Source organism: Carettochelys insculpta, chromosome 2, assembly GCF_033958435.1.
Source record: "Carettochelys insculpta isolate YL-2023 chromosome 2, ASM3395843v1, whole genome shotgun sequence".
Classification (NCBI taxonomy): Eukaryota; Metazoa; Chordata; order Testudines; family Carettochelyidae; genus Carettochelys; species Carettochelys insculpta.
Window position 1 is genome coordinate 82,988,065 of NC_134138.1, and position 16,051 is coordinate 83,004,115.

The following is a 16,051-nucleotide window of genomic DNA, read 5'->3' on the forward strand; positions in this document are numbered from 1 at the left end:
CTTTATTTTCATATAGACTGTTGATTAATGTGTACAACCAGGTACCTGATGACTTCACTTTATTATGTCAGAGTACAGAGCAGTTTTTCATTCCAAGGCCAAAGCTTAATCTTCATAAGATGAAATACAGTCTTACAGTGGGACCTATAGTTCTGTGTAGCAGTGTGCAAATGTACGGGCATTATTTCACTGATCGATGGAAAAATTAACATGCAGTCCGAATGAAATGCCCAGGTGAGGAGTATACAAATATAAGCATGTTAAACGTAAAATATTCCCGCAGAAGCTGAATACAAATTTTGTTCAAATACTTGGCCAATACAGTTCAGAGTAATTTTCGGAATACAGTAATGTGCTTCAGTTTAAAAAATCCTCTGTCTAACAGTGGACTGAACAGTTGTCTTAGCCTTTTTCCTCACAACTGTTTCAAATCAAAGATGTTTCTCCAGACCAAAAATAGAAAACAAAAGTGAAGTAATTTAAGAAGACTGACTAATGGCTTAAGTAATAGTCTGTTATAAAAAAGTTATCAAAATAAATATTGTACAATACAAATGCCATATGTACAAGAGCCTAGGAAATTGACTTAAGCACAGGAAGAAGGGCTAAAGTTTATTATGTATAATAAATCTCTCCAGTTTTATATGTTGTAAATTAATATGTTGTTATTCAGTGTTCAAATATAAGATGGAAAAACAGCTTGTGTGGGGTAGTCTTGACGCCTTTGTATGTTTGCAGCATTTACAGAGATGCTCACAAGAAGTTCTTTGGAGTTACACTAAATGTTCTTTAACTTGGGGGTCATGATTTCTTCTCCCTCCATCACTCTCCCCATATTCAAGATTCTGGGTAGATTCCAGCTGGATGGGAGGGAGGAACGGACATGGGAAAAGACTGAGAATCACGAGCTCTCTCAGAGATTGTGTCTACGCTAGCAAATTCTTTTGAAAAAAAAAATGGGCCTTTTCTGAAAGGACCTGTGGTGCATCTACACACAAAATGCACTGTTTTGATCTGAAATCGAAAGAATGCAGCACTTTTTCCGGAGGCCTTCTTCCTCTTCCACATGAGGAAGGGCACCTTTTTCTGAAAGATTCTTTTGGGAGAAAACATGTGGATGCCCAAGAAAGCCTTTTTTTCAAAAGAGAAGTCCTCATGGCGCCAAATTTTTCGATCCCCGGCCTGTTCTTTTGAAAGCGGCGTGGCTGTGTGAACACTCTATTGAAAGAGTGGATCAATTTTTTGATCTTCTTTTTTGTGGGTGGGTAGGTGGGCTTTCTCGAAGGAAGATTTTTCTGAATTGATCTACTGGAAGAACTTCTATTGAAAAATCACTGTAGTGTACACATAGCCATAGAGTCCTCTGCAAAGGAAATCTTAAAACCAGAGGTGTGGGGTTAGTAATTTGATAGCAGAAAACTCTTGTATCAAGAATTGTAGTGTACTTAAATTTCCAGAAGGCCTTTGACAAGGTCCCTCACCAAGGGCCCTTAAATAAAATAAGTTGTCATGGGATAAGAGGGAAAGTTCTCTCATGGACTGAAAGCTCTTTATAAAACAGGAAACTAAGGATAGGAATAAATGGTAAGTTTTCAGAATGGAGAGAGGTAACTAGTGGTGTTCCCCAAGTGGTGTCTGTATTGGGACCAATCCTGCTCAACATATTTATAAATTGTGAGGTGGCAAAATTTACTGACGATACTAAGCTACTTAAGACAGTTAAGACTAAAGAAGAATGTGAAGAGCTTCAAAAAGATCTCACAAACCTGAGTGACTGGACATCAGAATGTCAAATGAATTTTCATGTTGACAAAAGTAAAGTAATGCACGTTGGAAAAAATAACCCCAACTATACATACAAAATGATGGGGACTAATTTAGCTATAACCACTTGAGAGAGCTCTTGGAGTCATTGTGGATAATTCAACACATACATTCAATGTGCTGTAGCAGTCAAAAAGGCAGATAGAATGCTAGGAATCATTTAAAAAGGGATAGAGAATAAGACAGAGAATATCTTATTGCCTCTATAAATCCATCATACACCCACATCTTCAATATTGTGTACAGATGTGGTTGCCTCATCTCAAAAAGATATATTGGCACTGGAAAAGGTTCAGAAAAGGGCAACAAAATTAATAGCCGTTTGAAATAGGTGCCATATGAAGAAAGATTTAAAAAGACTGGGACTTTTCAGCTTAGAAAAAAGGAGACTAAGGGGAGATATGATAGAAGTCTATAAAATCATGACTGTTGTTGAAAAAGTGAATAAGGAAAAGTTATTTAGTTGCTCCTGTAACAAAAGAACTAGGAGTCACCAAATGAAATTAATGGGTAGCAGGTTTAAAACTAACAGAAGGAAGTTTTTCTTCATACAGTGCATAGTAGGCCTGTGGAACTCCTTGCTGGAGGAGGTTGTGAAGACCAAGACTTTAACAGGGCTCAAAAAAGAGCTGGATAAATTCATGGAGGTTAGGTCCATCAATGACTATTAGCCAGGACAGGTAGGAACGGTGTCCCTAGCCTTCGTTTGTCAGAGGCTGGAAATGGATGTGAGGAGAGGGATTGTTTTTGTGATTACCTGTTCTGTTCACTCCCTCTGGAACATCAGGCTTTGGCTTCTATCAGAAGACAGGATATTGGGCTAGAGGGACCTTTGGTGTGACCCAGTGTGTCCGTTCATATATTCTTATTAGAAAATGAGCATTCATTTGTTGTTATTATAAAGAATCCCAAATATTGTACTAAGCTTGGCAGGCAAGTCAGGAAAATCTACTGCCACTATGACAGTTTTGAAAGCTGTCTGCCCAATTAATATTGTTCCATGCTTATACGTCCTATCACTATTGTTACATGCTCAGCAGCATCAATGTTATTCCACTCCCATTCTATCAGTTAACATAGTGCAATAAAATACAGGAAATATGCTAAAAAACCAATTCCTTTCCCTTGGATATTGTCATGTTAACAATTTTTCCATTCTTTTCTCCCTCTTTTCCTATTGTCTTTATCTTCCACCTTGTTACTTGCTTCCTTATGGAAGCAAAAACTGAACACTTCCTTTCGTAGGGCAGTACAATGTTCACCTCCTGTTTGAATCCTCCTTCGTCCACCTCTTTGCTCCATTGTGTATCTATCTGCTTTTCCAGCCACTGTTCATTCTCTAAGCCTCTGCTCCTAGCTTTCCCTCACTTTCAATTATGTTTTCCCATCCAAAAAATCGTGGTCTGACTGTTAGGGTTTCACACTGACGGCTAACTTTAAAAGAAAAAGCTCCTGTCTTCCCTAATGCATCAGGGTAACTGCTGAACTGCTCCCTATCCATGTATGCTAATCCATCCATGATTATGCATCTCCTTCTTCTATTATGGATAGTCTAGTGTGATCCTTGCCTATTCAAACAAACACCTGTGGTGGGCAGTGTTCCCTTAAATTTTTCACATTGGTGTGTGGATTAAATTTTGTGTGCATTGAGATGTGCGGATGGGCACCACCATTAGACATACATGCTGCTGGCTGTGGGCGTTCTGATAATCAGCTGGGTGGCATTTGAGTCACTCTGGGTGACAGCCCATGTGTTCAGCTCACAGGAAAGAATGGCAGTGGGGCAGGATTACAAGAGAGGTGGGCAATAATTTTTGACGTGGGGGGGCTACTCCAAGTTTTTGGTAAGTGGTCAAGGGCCACACTGTTCTGTGGAGTAAGTGCAGGGTGTGGTAGGTGGGTGCAGAAAGGAGCTTGGGGTAGGACACTGGGTGCAGGAGCAGCTGCAGGGTCTGAGAGGGAGTTGGGGCTGTGACCTGGGGCAGGGGATTGGGGTGCAATGTCCAGGAAGAGGTATGGGGCCAGGAGAGGATTCTGGCCTGGGGGAGGAACGTAGAAGTGGGTGCAGGCTTTGAGGGAGTTGAGCTGTGGTGCCAGAGGCAGGCTGTGGGTGGGAGACACTTAGCTAAGCAGCCCCTGGCCAGCAGCACTCTGTCAGGCTTCCCTGCCGGCCAGCAGTCCCAGCCCACTGGCTGTTCCATGTGGCTGTCTGTGGTGGGGGTGGGACTTCACACACTGTCCCCCACCTCCAGCAGAATCTCTCGGCTCCTATTGGCTAGAAACCAGTCAATGGGAGCTGAGAGATTTTGCTGGGGGTGGGAGCAGCACCCAAAGCTTCCCCCCACGCAGTCATAGGGTAGGCCAGATTAAAAGGCTCGGTGGGCTGGACCCAGCCTGCGGCCTGTATCTTGCCCACCGCGATTTCCAGTTAGCACTCTGAAAAGTGCATGCATCTAGGAGGGCCAATCATGTGTCCCACTTACTAGCCTAGGTGGCCCATTCCTGCTGTACATTGTGCTTTAGGGTTTTTCACTGAAAGGTTCACTTCATAGGCTGGGGTGGGGAACCTTGTTTGAGTCAGGGCCAGAAAAATCAGTTGGAGACCACAAGCAAGTGAAAAGTAATTTTTTTTTTTGTTTCTTATGTAAGTGGAAAGCATAAAATAACCTCACTGACCTGCCCCCCACCCCAACTGAGGAGAAAAACCCCTCAAATCCTCACATATGTGGGCCCCCAGCTGAGAAACCGAACAAACAATCTTCATTTCACTACCCTCAAGCACCATCCCATGGGGCTGGGGCTCGTAGGTTTTGTGGGGCCTCCCAGCTGCTGGGGTAGGCTCAAAGTGAGGGGTTCAGTGCAGGGGAGGCAGCTGACAGGGAGCAGGCTGGGGTGGGGTGTGGAGTCTTGGCAGGAGGTGAGGTACAGGAGTGAGCTTGGGGTGCAGTCGTTGGCTGGGGGTACAGGGGCTGGGTGCAGGAGTAGGGTGGCAGAGGGGCTGTATGGTCGGGGAAGGCTGCAGGATGGAGACGGGGTGCAGGGTCTGGGTGGGAGGTGGGCGGTAGGGTGCAGAAGTGGATTGTGGGTGCAGAGTAGAGGGTGGGTAGAGGGTCTGGACGGGAGGGGACAGGGGATGGGGGCACCTACTTGGCACAGCTGTGCGGGGGGGCTGCTGCACATGTACTGCAGGAAATCGCACCCCACTGCTCCTATTGGTTCCCTGCAGTGTGCAGGAGCTGCTTCCTCCCCCACCAGGCAGAGCCTGTGGGCTGGGTCAGGCTCTTAGGGCTCGCCCCTTCCCCCACACCACACACACACCTCACTTCAGGGGAGTGAGGCAGTGCTGGTGCTCCAGCCACACCATCTCCTCCCTCCCCTGCCCCGGTGCTGGCTCACACCCCTGCGGGTGATGAGGCATCAAGCCCCAAGCCTTGCAGGCTGAAGCAAAGCAGATTCCCCACCCCTTGTTAAAGTCAGGGTTGAGAGATCACTTCGTTTGCCTCCATGATCAGAGGCTGATAGACCTTTCTTGTCGGTATTGTGCAGCGTTTCATTCCACCTCACCCAGACCAAGTCTGCTTGAGGAGATGGAATGAAACACCATGCATACTACTGACAAAAAAGACCTTTCAGTCTCTGATCACGGACACAACTGCTTAACTCTTCCAATTTATCATCCGTCTTAAAAAGAACGTGTGCTTATGTAGCCTGAAAAAATAAGCTTTCTGTTTTTTAACTTTTTGCTATCTATAAATAACTTATTTTGTGAAAGACCATCTGTACTCAAAAGTACCTGCTGCAGTGGTGACTATGCAGGCTCGTAGTTAAAGGATTTTTAGTTACCACTGATACTAAGTAGCGTTTGCTGTGCAGTAACTGCTACAGTCCTTCATAATACCATGCAGCAGACATAACAAGCTATAATAAAGCAACTAATTACATGTCTTTTATATAAACCTTTATATATGCAGATGGTTAAACACTTTTTCGTCAAACAGAACAGAACAATTAGGACTTGAAACCCTATCGCATCAGCTGTTAGTGTGAAATAATAGATTCTGCTAACTTGTGAGAGGCAATATGTTAATCTTCCCAGTACAGAATTTTGGTTAGGTAGCCACTTTTTATCTACCAGATGTCTGTGTCTTCTGCAGCAAATGTCACTCTACACAATCTAAATTGCCATTGCATTGCAGGAGACGGAGGGTTTAAAAGATTACTGTAACATAATTTACTGCTTTGCAGTGCATTTGATAAAATGTCTTGTAGGAATCCAGTGTGGTCAAAGTTGTTGGTGAATTCTTAACTGGCAGAGAGAAAACAGAGCAACTAATATAGGAAAGAGGATCCTTCTGGTGGAAGATATGTCCCAAACCTTCTTGGCTGAAAATTGGGAGTGGTTCAGTTTAAATGTGTGCTAGTGATTTAGAAATGGCTTTGAAATGCAATACAGCAAATATTGCAGATGCCAAGGGAGGAATGGTCAAATATCGTCGAGAAATAAAATTTGAAAGATGTAGGAAGTTCGGGGGAGACAGACTATGTAGTTTAGTGTTAGTTGTAAGATAATGCATCTTGCAAGAACAAGCATGAAGGCAAAAATAACTGGGTGGGGTGGGAGGAAGAGAAGGTTACTTGAGGATTCTGCCAGGTTAATATAATAACTCGAGGAAGCTTAGTGTTCACAAGATAATAACAATAAACTGTAACTGATTCAATTCCAAAGAAAATGATCTAGGATTTGTTAGCTCGGGATTTGCTTATTAACAAGCTAACCACAAGAACCTCGGAGTTTCATAGTGAAATGTTCAAAGACTTCTATTTTAAGTGGAAGGGGGAAAAGCTTTCAGAAGAAATGTGAAACTATGTGATGCTGTCACACTGTGGGGAGGCGAACTGTCCAAACAAAACTCATTCACTGTCCTTCGACATCTCATCACTGGAGTTTATGGATCTACAAGCAGGCAGGGCGCTTGCTCCCAGATTAACTTGTTTTAAAACTAGTATTGTCAACTCCAACGCTTTTATCCCAACTCTAGAGATTATGGGTGTGTTTTTACCTGTCTCATGCAAACATGGCGAAAGGCACCCTCTTAAAAATATTCTTTCAGTCAAAATAACCACCATCTCCTATTAACACGACTGGTGCAGAAGCCAGCACGATGGGCACCGTTTCCTTGCCATCTATCTGCATGTGGAAATAAGGCTGCCCTTGATTAAAAAAAAAAAAAAAATCACTGCCACCTCCCACCATTCTCAGTGAGATCTAAGCCAGACCCCCAGGCAAAATGGCTGCCACTCCCCTGTTGAGAGGGCCAAGCACTCTGAGGAGCAGCAGAGGCAGTATAACAACGGGAACTGGGGGTGGGTAGGCAGTGGCAGGAACGAGAGGCAGATTTAGGAATGGTAGTTGGATGTGGGTGGCAGGAAGGAGGCTGACAGGGTGCAGAGTACAGTAATGGTCATGAGATGGAGGGCCCAGGTAGTTGCTCACCCAGCCAGTGGCAGGCAAGGAGAGTTCCCTCGAGCCAGCTAGGAAGAGACAGGATTGCAATGTTGTGGCACTTGCAAATTGATGGTGAGTTGTGGGGTGTTGGTGCCTGTGGGAGGGAGGTGTCATCATGATGTGAGATGTTCCTCTGGCTGGTGATTTTTTAGCCCTAGGTATGCAGGCAGAACGCTGTGCTAAAGCGTTGGGGCAAAGATGCAGACATGCCCTGCCACTGAACCCTGCCTTCATGTATAGCCCTATCGCTGGGAAAGGGCTCCAGAGGCAGCAGATAAGGAAGAGAGTTGTTGGGGAAGCAGCTGCTGCTAGGTCCCAGGCAGAGATGTGTTGCTGTGGGGTCATGATGGTCGTATGATCTGAATGGCAGTTACCCTCCCCTCACCTGAAGTTAGAGAGGTGTAGTTCTCTCTGAACAGGTGGGGAGAGACATGCATTTTGGTTGCATTAAAGGGTCATTGGAGGTGGACTTTTCAACCTGAAATCATCACACATGTTGATAGAGGAATAGAAGGAAAGTTAACATAAATAAACTAAAAACATTGTTTGATTTCTCCCCCACAGAAAATCAAACTTTTTCTTAAAAAAAAATCATATTTTTAATCACTTGAGGTTGGCAATACCACAAATAGAATTAGAACGAAGGAACTAGGAATATCCTAATGTGACCACATTTGAGGTAATCTGGGGGCAGTAGCCTTGCTGATCAGTAGGCATGGAAATAAGAAGAGAAAATGCATCAGTGGCGCCCTGATCCAGACTGGGATTTCTATGAGCTACCAGGACACTAATGCCATCAATAAAGGATGTCTGAGCAGTTCAGTATGGTTGGTTATTGGTTGTAGTATCGCTTTTTCTTCTCCAATATTATTCTCTGTCACCTCTTGAGTATTACAACTTTTAATAGACTCCTAGAGTTTTTTTAACAGTGTGCCAAACATCAGGAGACTCTTCAGTTGACTCAGAGTGGGCACCAGAGCCATCTTAATTCTGTCTTCATGGAGATGCCAGTCTACTCTCAATTCCTGGTCACAAGCTGAGTACAGTAAAACCATCTTCTGTAATGTTTTTCATACATACAGATCTGCATTACTCTGCATTTATCAACATTGAATTTCACCTGCCTTTTTGTTGTCCAGTCACCCAGCTTCATTCATTTATGCTCCTTAGTGTTTTCCTCAGGAAGGATTTGGCTTTCAGTTTTTGTCTTTTTGCATTGAAACACCTCTGTTACTCTGCTGAGGCATGGTGGCACTGTTCTGGTCCTTTTGCAGCTTTTTTAATTTGTGATGTACGTTAAATGTGAGCCTCTGCTGTGACGTTTTTACAAACTTTCCATTCAGCTTTTAGGCGCCTTATTTTTCTGACTGTTCCTTTTTTAATTTCCATTTAACTAGACAGCTCATTTTGGTACAGTTTGCTTTTGTAAAGCTACAGTGCTGAGCTTCTTAGGTATTTTACCACCCCTGAAAGGAGGTTACATTGAATTATATGACAGTCGCTATTACTGAGAAGTTCAGCTGTAGTCACCTCTTGGACCAGATCCTGTGCTTCACTCAAGATTAAATTAAGAACATCCTCTTCCCTTGGTGGTTGCTGGACCAGCTGCTCCAAGAAGCTGGCGCTGATGGTGTCTGGAAATTTTATCCCTGAGGTGACATGTATCCAGTCATGTGGGAATAGTTGAATTGCTCAATTACTGAATTTTCTTCTATTTTTATAGCCTCTCTGATCTCCCTGAGCCCTTCACAGTCACTATCAGTACCCAGGTCAGGTGGTTGATAATACATTCCTACATTTAAGATTTTCACTCCATTTGGATCTACTATACACACTTACACATGTAGTGCCACTCCTCCACCATCGTGTCTTACTCTGTTTTTTTTCTAATATATTTCATATCCTGGTATTACCAATAGCCCACTGACTGTCATCATTCCGCTAGTTTTCTGTGATGCCTATTATATCAACATCCTCAGGTTCACCCATCTTCATATTTATCTTTGTATATGGAGGCAAGTTAGCTCTGTGTCTAATAACACTTGGCTAACTGGCTATACCATGGATTCCAGAGGGGCTGATTCTGTAAGGTTCTGAGCACCTTTGATAAGGAAATGGGTGCCCTTAGCCCTGGCAGAATTGGGTCTGTAAGCATGAGAAGTGATTAAGTTGTGCTTTTGTCTGGTGTTTGATAATAAAGAGAGCCATAGAGCAGCATAGTAAGGATAAAGGTGACCACTAGTTTTGTGATCACTGTAAAATTTTTATGACCAAGTTAGTGAGTTTAATTTTCTCAGGACACTGGTAAAGGGCAGAGTCACAATACTTCAGCTGCCATATCTAAGAAATAATACAGATATGTCCTCTTCATACTCATTGGCTGTGTTGAACACTGACAGCTTAATGTAGTTAGACTAGCAATAAATGTTTTGTGTCCTGAAATAAACATTTGCATGCTCTGCACTACAATATACAAGTGTCTTAATGAACATATTAATATGTTCAAAATAAGACTAAAAAAAATCAAATCTACACATAAGCCAGGAAAATGGGAGTTAAGGCTTTCTTAATTCTCTGAAAAGAATATTGAAATTAATGTGCACTCAACGCACTGAGATCTTCCTTCAGCTTTAATTTCATTTTATGAGGATTTTTAGGTGCGAGCTAGTTGTGCGTTATTTTTACATGGGAGCTAATTTTTTTATGGTTCTCTTGTGGTTTCAGACAACAGCTGATTTGTACTGAATTTGCCATTCAGAATGAAGTTTGCAGAGTTGTATTTTATTCAAGGCAAGAACCAACCTGGAACTCTGGCAAGACCTTTCTATTGTTTTCACACATCATAAGTAAAATTTAGCCTTATTTTCTAATGATCACCACGTCAATTTTTGCAGTAAAGTATAAAACTCTCTGCTAAAAGCCTGGGTTGAAAAAAAAATGAAATTTGACTTGACCAACTTATTAGTCAGTTCACTATCATTGATTTTAAATTGGACATCGCTGATCACTAGCATTCACTTCCATCGACACATAGGCTTCATCGTGAAGCCCTGGATTAATTACATCAGTAGCTTAATATCTGGCTAAGTGCTTCCTGCTGTTCTGGATCATAGTAGATCTCTAGGGGATGACAAATTACCAAAGCAGCAACTCAACAGTCAGATTATTACAACTCCCTTAAGCTTTTCTTTGCTCCCACTTACAGTGACTACATTACCCTATGCCAAATACAGGACACCCTGGGGCAGGGGGCACTCCATGGCTGCATCTCCCAAGCAAATGAAGTTCCCTAGCTGCCCTATGCCATGGGGTGCCAGAATGGGGCTGCTGCCCCATGGGGAACTCCCTGGTTGCAGGGGTGGTTGCCTTGCAGGAGTGGGGGTGGGGTGTTCACCGGCTGCCCCATGCTGCTGCATTCTGGGAGTGCTGCGGGGATGCTCTCTGGCTCCAGCCATGGCTGCCCTGTGGGGGTTGCTGCACTGTGGCTGGGGGTCACTCCCTGGCTTCGGGAGACGGCTGCAGCTCCCAGCTGCCCACACCTCTGGGAACCAGGAATGCCACCTCACGGGGGGACCTACCCCGCTGCCCCATGCCTCGGGTCATCTGGAATGGGTCTGCTGCCCCATGGGAGAGCTTCTCAGCTGCAGAGACTCCCTACCTGAGGAGGCAGCTGCCCCACAAGGGGTAGAGGACAGCTACATGGGAGGCTGTCCTGTGGCAGTGATTGGGCTACCTCCCCACCGTGGTCTCCCTGTCTGCAGGGGCAGCTGCTCCACGGAGGGGCTGCCCAGGTTTGCTGGGGCACCTTAAAATCTTAGAGGGGGAGACAAAACACACTACCCTACCCTCTAACATATCCTCCTTACCTCTGTGGCAGGGCCCCTGGTTCCCTCTCCTGCTGCTGCCTGAACTGACCAGTTGGTACATACTGCACATGCCATCTGGCCAGCTCCTGATTGATTTTACCTGCAGCTGCACTGTCTTGGGGAAAGGCCAGCTCCGCAGGGGGAGTGAATATACAGGGAAATTAGCTTTTTTGTAAAAGAAGGCGGGATGCCTACCTAAAATACAGGACCGTTCTGGTAAAAACGGGACAGATGGTCACCCCACTCCCACTGGTGCTCTAAAAAAAGAGTGCAGTAAGAAAATGCAGCTACCTCTCAAGTCTTAAATTTCTCTTTGCGCCCTGCCTCTTTCCAAGGATATGCATACAGTTTCAGTTCCATACAAGTAACCGTTCTCACCGAAGATGACTCTAAGAAGCCAATGGGTACAACTCGACACCCACCATTTCCACTGAAGTCACAATGACCTCCAGTAACTACATTCTGACTCTAACTTCCTGTGTCCTGTGCTTGTAAGGGTCAGTTGGAATGAGTTTGGTGAAAATGTTGTCGTCAAAAGAGCAATGCTTTCCTTTTATGTATCTCAGTGTTTCTGAATGTTGCCTGACTTCTAACGTAAGTTGTGAATGGGTGTTATATGTAATAAAACCCTGATAGTTTCCTGGATTTGACTACTTAGTTTTGTTTAGATAATGCAGAACTTGAATAACTTCCTGTCAGGAAACATTGAAACTGAAGTGCTAAGTAGACTTGCTGAATATACCGAAACACTTGTATTGAATACACTGTTCGTACTTGCTCAGAAGAAAATCACAGAAGTCAAGAAATCGCTTTTTCACTGATACAGACAAATTGCAAATTACAACTTCCACGAGGAAAGGCATTACTTACAGCATTTCTCTTTTCCGTAACAAACTAACTGAATAAAATTGGTTAGTAAATTGTCTTAATAATTTGCAGGGTATCTTTTGGCTTAGTGTGTCAGATTTTGAAGCCTGGAATTAGGACTTTACTCTGCACATAAACAGAATTTTCTGTAGGTGAAGAAAACAATTTTTATGCAGTTTAAAAATATCTGCAAATTAAACCCCTGATCAACACGCTCAGCCAGCATACAGCAGGTGCTTATAACAGGATGGCAGGGTCTGCCTGAGAAGCCTCACTCTGCATACAGATACTGATCCTGGTGAGACAGGGCTAGCTGAGTTCTTTTCTTCTTGGTATTCACTCGATAACAAGTAGGACATCTTCATGTCCTCCTCCTATTTGTGAGTCCATTGATGGCTGATCAGCCCAATTCTGGAGCCACAGCTCTTATTACAGAAGGGACAGATGTCGATAGCTTTTGGAAGGCCACGGGACAGTTTTTGACATTCTTTTCTTCTCTGCCTTGCCTCGTCTGCCCTGTGGCAGGACCTCTCAAATGCGCTACCCCCTCCCGGATTACCATTGTCCACTGGGGATGGTCTTATTTCATGGAAGCTATGTCTACACTAGTCTAGAAGATCGGTCTGCTAAGAGTCATTCTTCTGGTGTTTGATTTCGTGTGTCTGGTAGGGACACGCGAAATTGACCTCTCAGGGGTCTGTCAACCCCGCTACTCCTCAAAGACTTGAGGATTAAGGGAGGTTGATGGGAGAAACTCTCCCATCAACCTTCTTCAGTAAAGATGGCTAAGTAAGCCAAACACAGATGTGTCGATTCTAGCTACACAATTGCCATAGCTAGAATTGCGTGTCTGCAGTTGACTTACTTTGCCTAATGTAGATATAGCCTGAGAAGGGGATATTTTTTTTTCTTTTACAGCACCCAGATCTGAGGCAGAAAGGCTCTATAGAGGAAGGATTTAGAGTTAGTCAGTCTTTGAACAAACCAAGCCTCAACATTGTTTTCCTTCTGGTACATTTCCCATAAAAGGAAACACTTGACCACACACGTTACCTAAATTCTCAAATCACAATCTTAGTAACATCCAGAGGGAAGCCTAGATTGTGATAGGGACAGAGAGCAGAGATGGCAGAAGCAATATGCTTGACCCTGGTGCATTCACTCTAGAAGGCTGGAGGCCTGGGAAGAGATTATATCAAGAAGGTACGGGCCATCTCTGTTCTTCTAACCTTTTTCCTGCAAGACTTCCACAGGGAAATGGTGTAAAACAACAAAGAGAAGAGAGAATGGATGCCAAATAACAAAGGATTCCAGTATCTCCCAGATATACTTTACTGCCTTTGCTATTTAAATGTGCAGAATCTACTTTTTGTCCTTCCCTAAAGACTAGTCTTGTCTAGTCACAGTCTTTCTGGCAGTTATGTCCATTCTAGGTACCCTACTTTTTTCTCAGGCAAGACCATACTAATGTGTAATGCATATAAGCAATACAGCTTCTGAAGGTTTTCACGATAAAATCCTTTTTTGACTCTGTTAAAAACTTATACGAAAAATAATTTACAGGGTTTTTTTTCTAGATCTAATTTCCTATCCTACTGTCCAATCCCACCTGAATTCATACTAAATCTATCTTCACTGTCCAGGGAAAAATATTTTATTTGTTTATATTTGTATTGTAGGTGGCTTCAGGTGAATGCAATGAAGACACGGAGGTTTATAATATCACCCTGTGCACTGGGGATGAGCTCACTTTAATGGGACAAGCAGAAATCCTCTATGCAAAATCTTCCAAGGAAAAGTCTCGCTTCAACACCATCTTCAAGAAAATTGGGAAACTTAATTCCATCAGTAAGCTAGGCAGAGGCAAAATGCCCTGTCTCATCTGCATGAACCACAGGACCAATGAAAGCATTAGCCTTCCTTTCCAGTGCAAGGGCAGATTTAGCACTCGCAGTCCACTAGAGCTACAGATGCAAGAAGGTGAGCATACAATTCGTAATATAGTAGAAAAAACAAGGTTGCCTGTTAATGTAACTGTGCCAAGCCCTCCACCAAGAAACCCTTATGACCTGCATTTTATCCGTGAGGGGCATAGGTACAAGTTTGTCAACATCCAAACCAAGACTGTAGTGGTGTGTTGTGTGCTGCGTGGTAACAAAGTTATTCCAATGCATTTTCCCTTGCACTTGACTCTTCCAAAGTTTAGCCTTCCAGAGAGTCTTGTGAAGGGGGAGCTGTGGCATGAAACTTTGGTCCAGCACTGGTTCAACATCTGCCAGGAGCAGTTCGACATAGATGAATACTCCCGCGCTGTGCGAGATGTGAAAACTGACTGGAGTGATGATTGTAAGAGCCCTAAGAAAAGTCGGTGCACTGGGCACAATCATGTGCCCAGTTCTCTCAGCTACGCCCGGGATGAGCTAACACAGTCCTTTCACCGGCTGTCAGTTTGCGTTTATGGCAACAACTTGCATGGGAATAGTGAGGTGAACCTTCATGGGTGCAGAGACTTGTGTAGCGAGTGGGCTCTGTTCTCTCATGATGCTCTGCAGTATCAGGACTCTGGTGATAGTAGCAGTGACTACCTTTTTCCTGAAGTTAGTGAAGAATCCATGTTTCTACCTGCAAAACCAGAACTCCCTTATGAAGAACTGTGGCTGGACCAAGAGTCCAGGAAGCCCAACGATCCGCCTCTTACTCGCTCGCTCAGTGAAAAAAACAAATGTGATCATTACAGAAGTTCTTTCCGATCAAAGTGTGGTACTGCATCTGTTCCTATACCTGGAACACTAGCAGCAGCGACGAAATCTTCAGATGTCTCCCTACCTCCGCCTCCGGTGCCTCCCAAATCAGAAGCTGTAAGTCAGTGTTAATTGTTTTTATTTACTTACTTGTAACTGAGGGTGTGCTTGGGGAGTTATTAGGGCAAGACCCCAGCGTTGAGATGGGGAAGGAATTAAGAAGTGTCTGTAGTAATCTGTTCCTTATCACATGAAAATCATACCATAGGATCGACTTTAAAACAAATTAACTACTATCATTTATTCCCTTCATTTTTTGGATTTATATAGTGTTGGTTACCCGCTCTGCATAAGGAATCTCAGTCCCTAAATGTTTCCTTTTCTTTTCAAATTATTCCCCCCTTTCAATGCCTCAAATTTTGTCGAAGCCACAGATATTGCTACACAGTGATATTTCAATATTTTTAATGTGTATCTTTAGTTAATACGGTAAACTCTTTCATATCTGGCATTCTATCATCCAGAACTCTCAAATAACCTGCATTTTAACCATAAGTAAATTTTAGTTACATTTTCCGTACGTACAGAAAGTGAAAGTAAATACAAATAAATACAGCAAATACAGTACAAGCTCACACTGTCCAAACCTACTGTTGTTGGTAAATAAAGTACTCAGCATACATTTTTGTTTTTCCTAGCTAATCTTGTTTTTCTTTGGTGTTATGTGTTGCTAGGTATAGTTCTCTATTAGCCAGAATTTTTGAATATCCAGCAATGTCCTGGTCCCGAGGCTGACAGATATGAAAGCTTTTACTGTAGTTTGTCACTGTGCATAAGTCACTTAAATTTGTAAGTGATTGTAGATTACTTTCTCCTCCATTATAAGCCTGGCTATATTTTGGAGTATATTTAAAGCACCCTCTTCCATTGCATCCTCTACCAAACCAAAATTACAATAGGGTCTCAACATTCACAAACTTAAGGTTTGCAAATTCAATTATTCATGAGCAGCCACTTCCTCTGAGATTCCGGGCAGGGAGCACCGGCTTCCGCTGCTTCCTCTGGGGCTCCAGGCAAGGAGCGCCGGCTGCCACCGCTTCCTCCAGGGTTCCGAACAGGAAGCACTGGCAGCTGGGCTCCCAGCAGGAAGTGGCTGACATATTTGCAAAATTCAACATTCGCGAGGGTTCTCGACACGGAACCCTCGCAAATGTTGAGACCCTACTGTAATCTGATCTCTGGGTAAG

At 43.6% G+C, this 16,051-nt stretch overlaps 1 protein-coding gene across 2 annotated transcripts in view; it reads left to right on the forward strand.

Moving 5' to 3' along the window:
* GAREM1 (GRB2 associated regulator of MAPK1 subtype 1) overlaps window positions 1-16,051 on the forward strand; it is a 156,661-nt gene that overhangs the window by 122,310 nt on the left and 18,300 nt on the right. For both annotated transcript variants that reach the window (XM_074987230.1, XM_074987231.1), the window contains exon 4: window positions 13,743-14,921. In XM_074987230.1, the coding sequence (XP_074843331.1) occupies window positions 13,743-14,921 (1,179 nt within the window). The remainder of the gene's footprint in view (window positions 1-13,742; window positions 14,922-16,051) is intronic.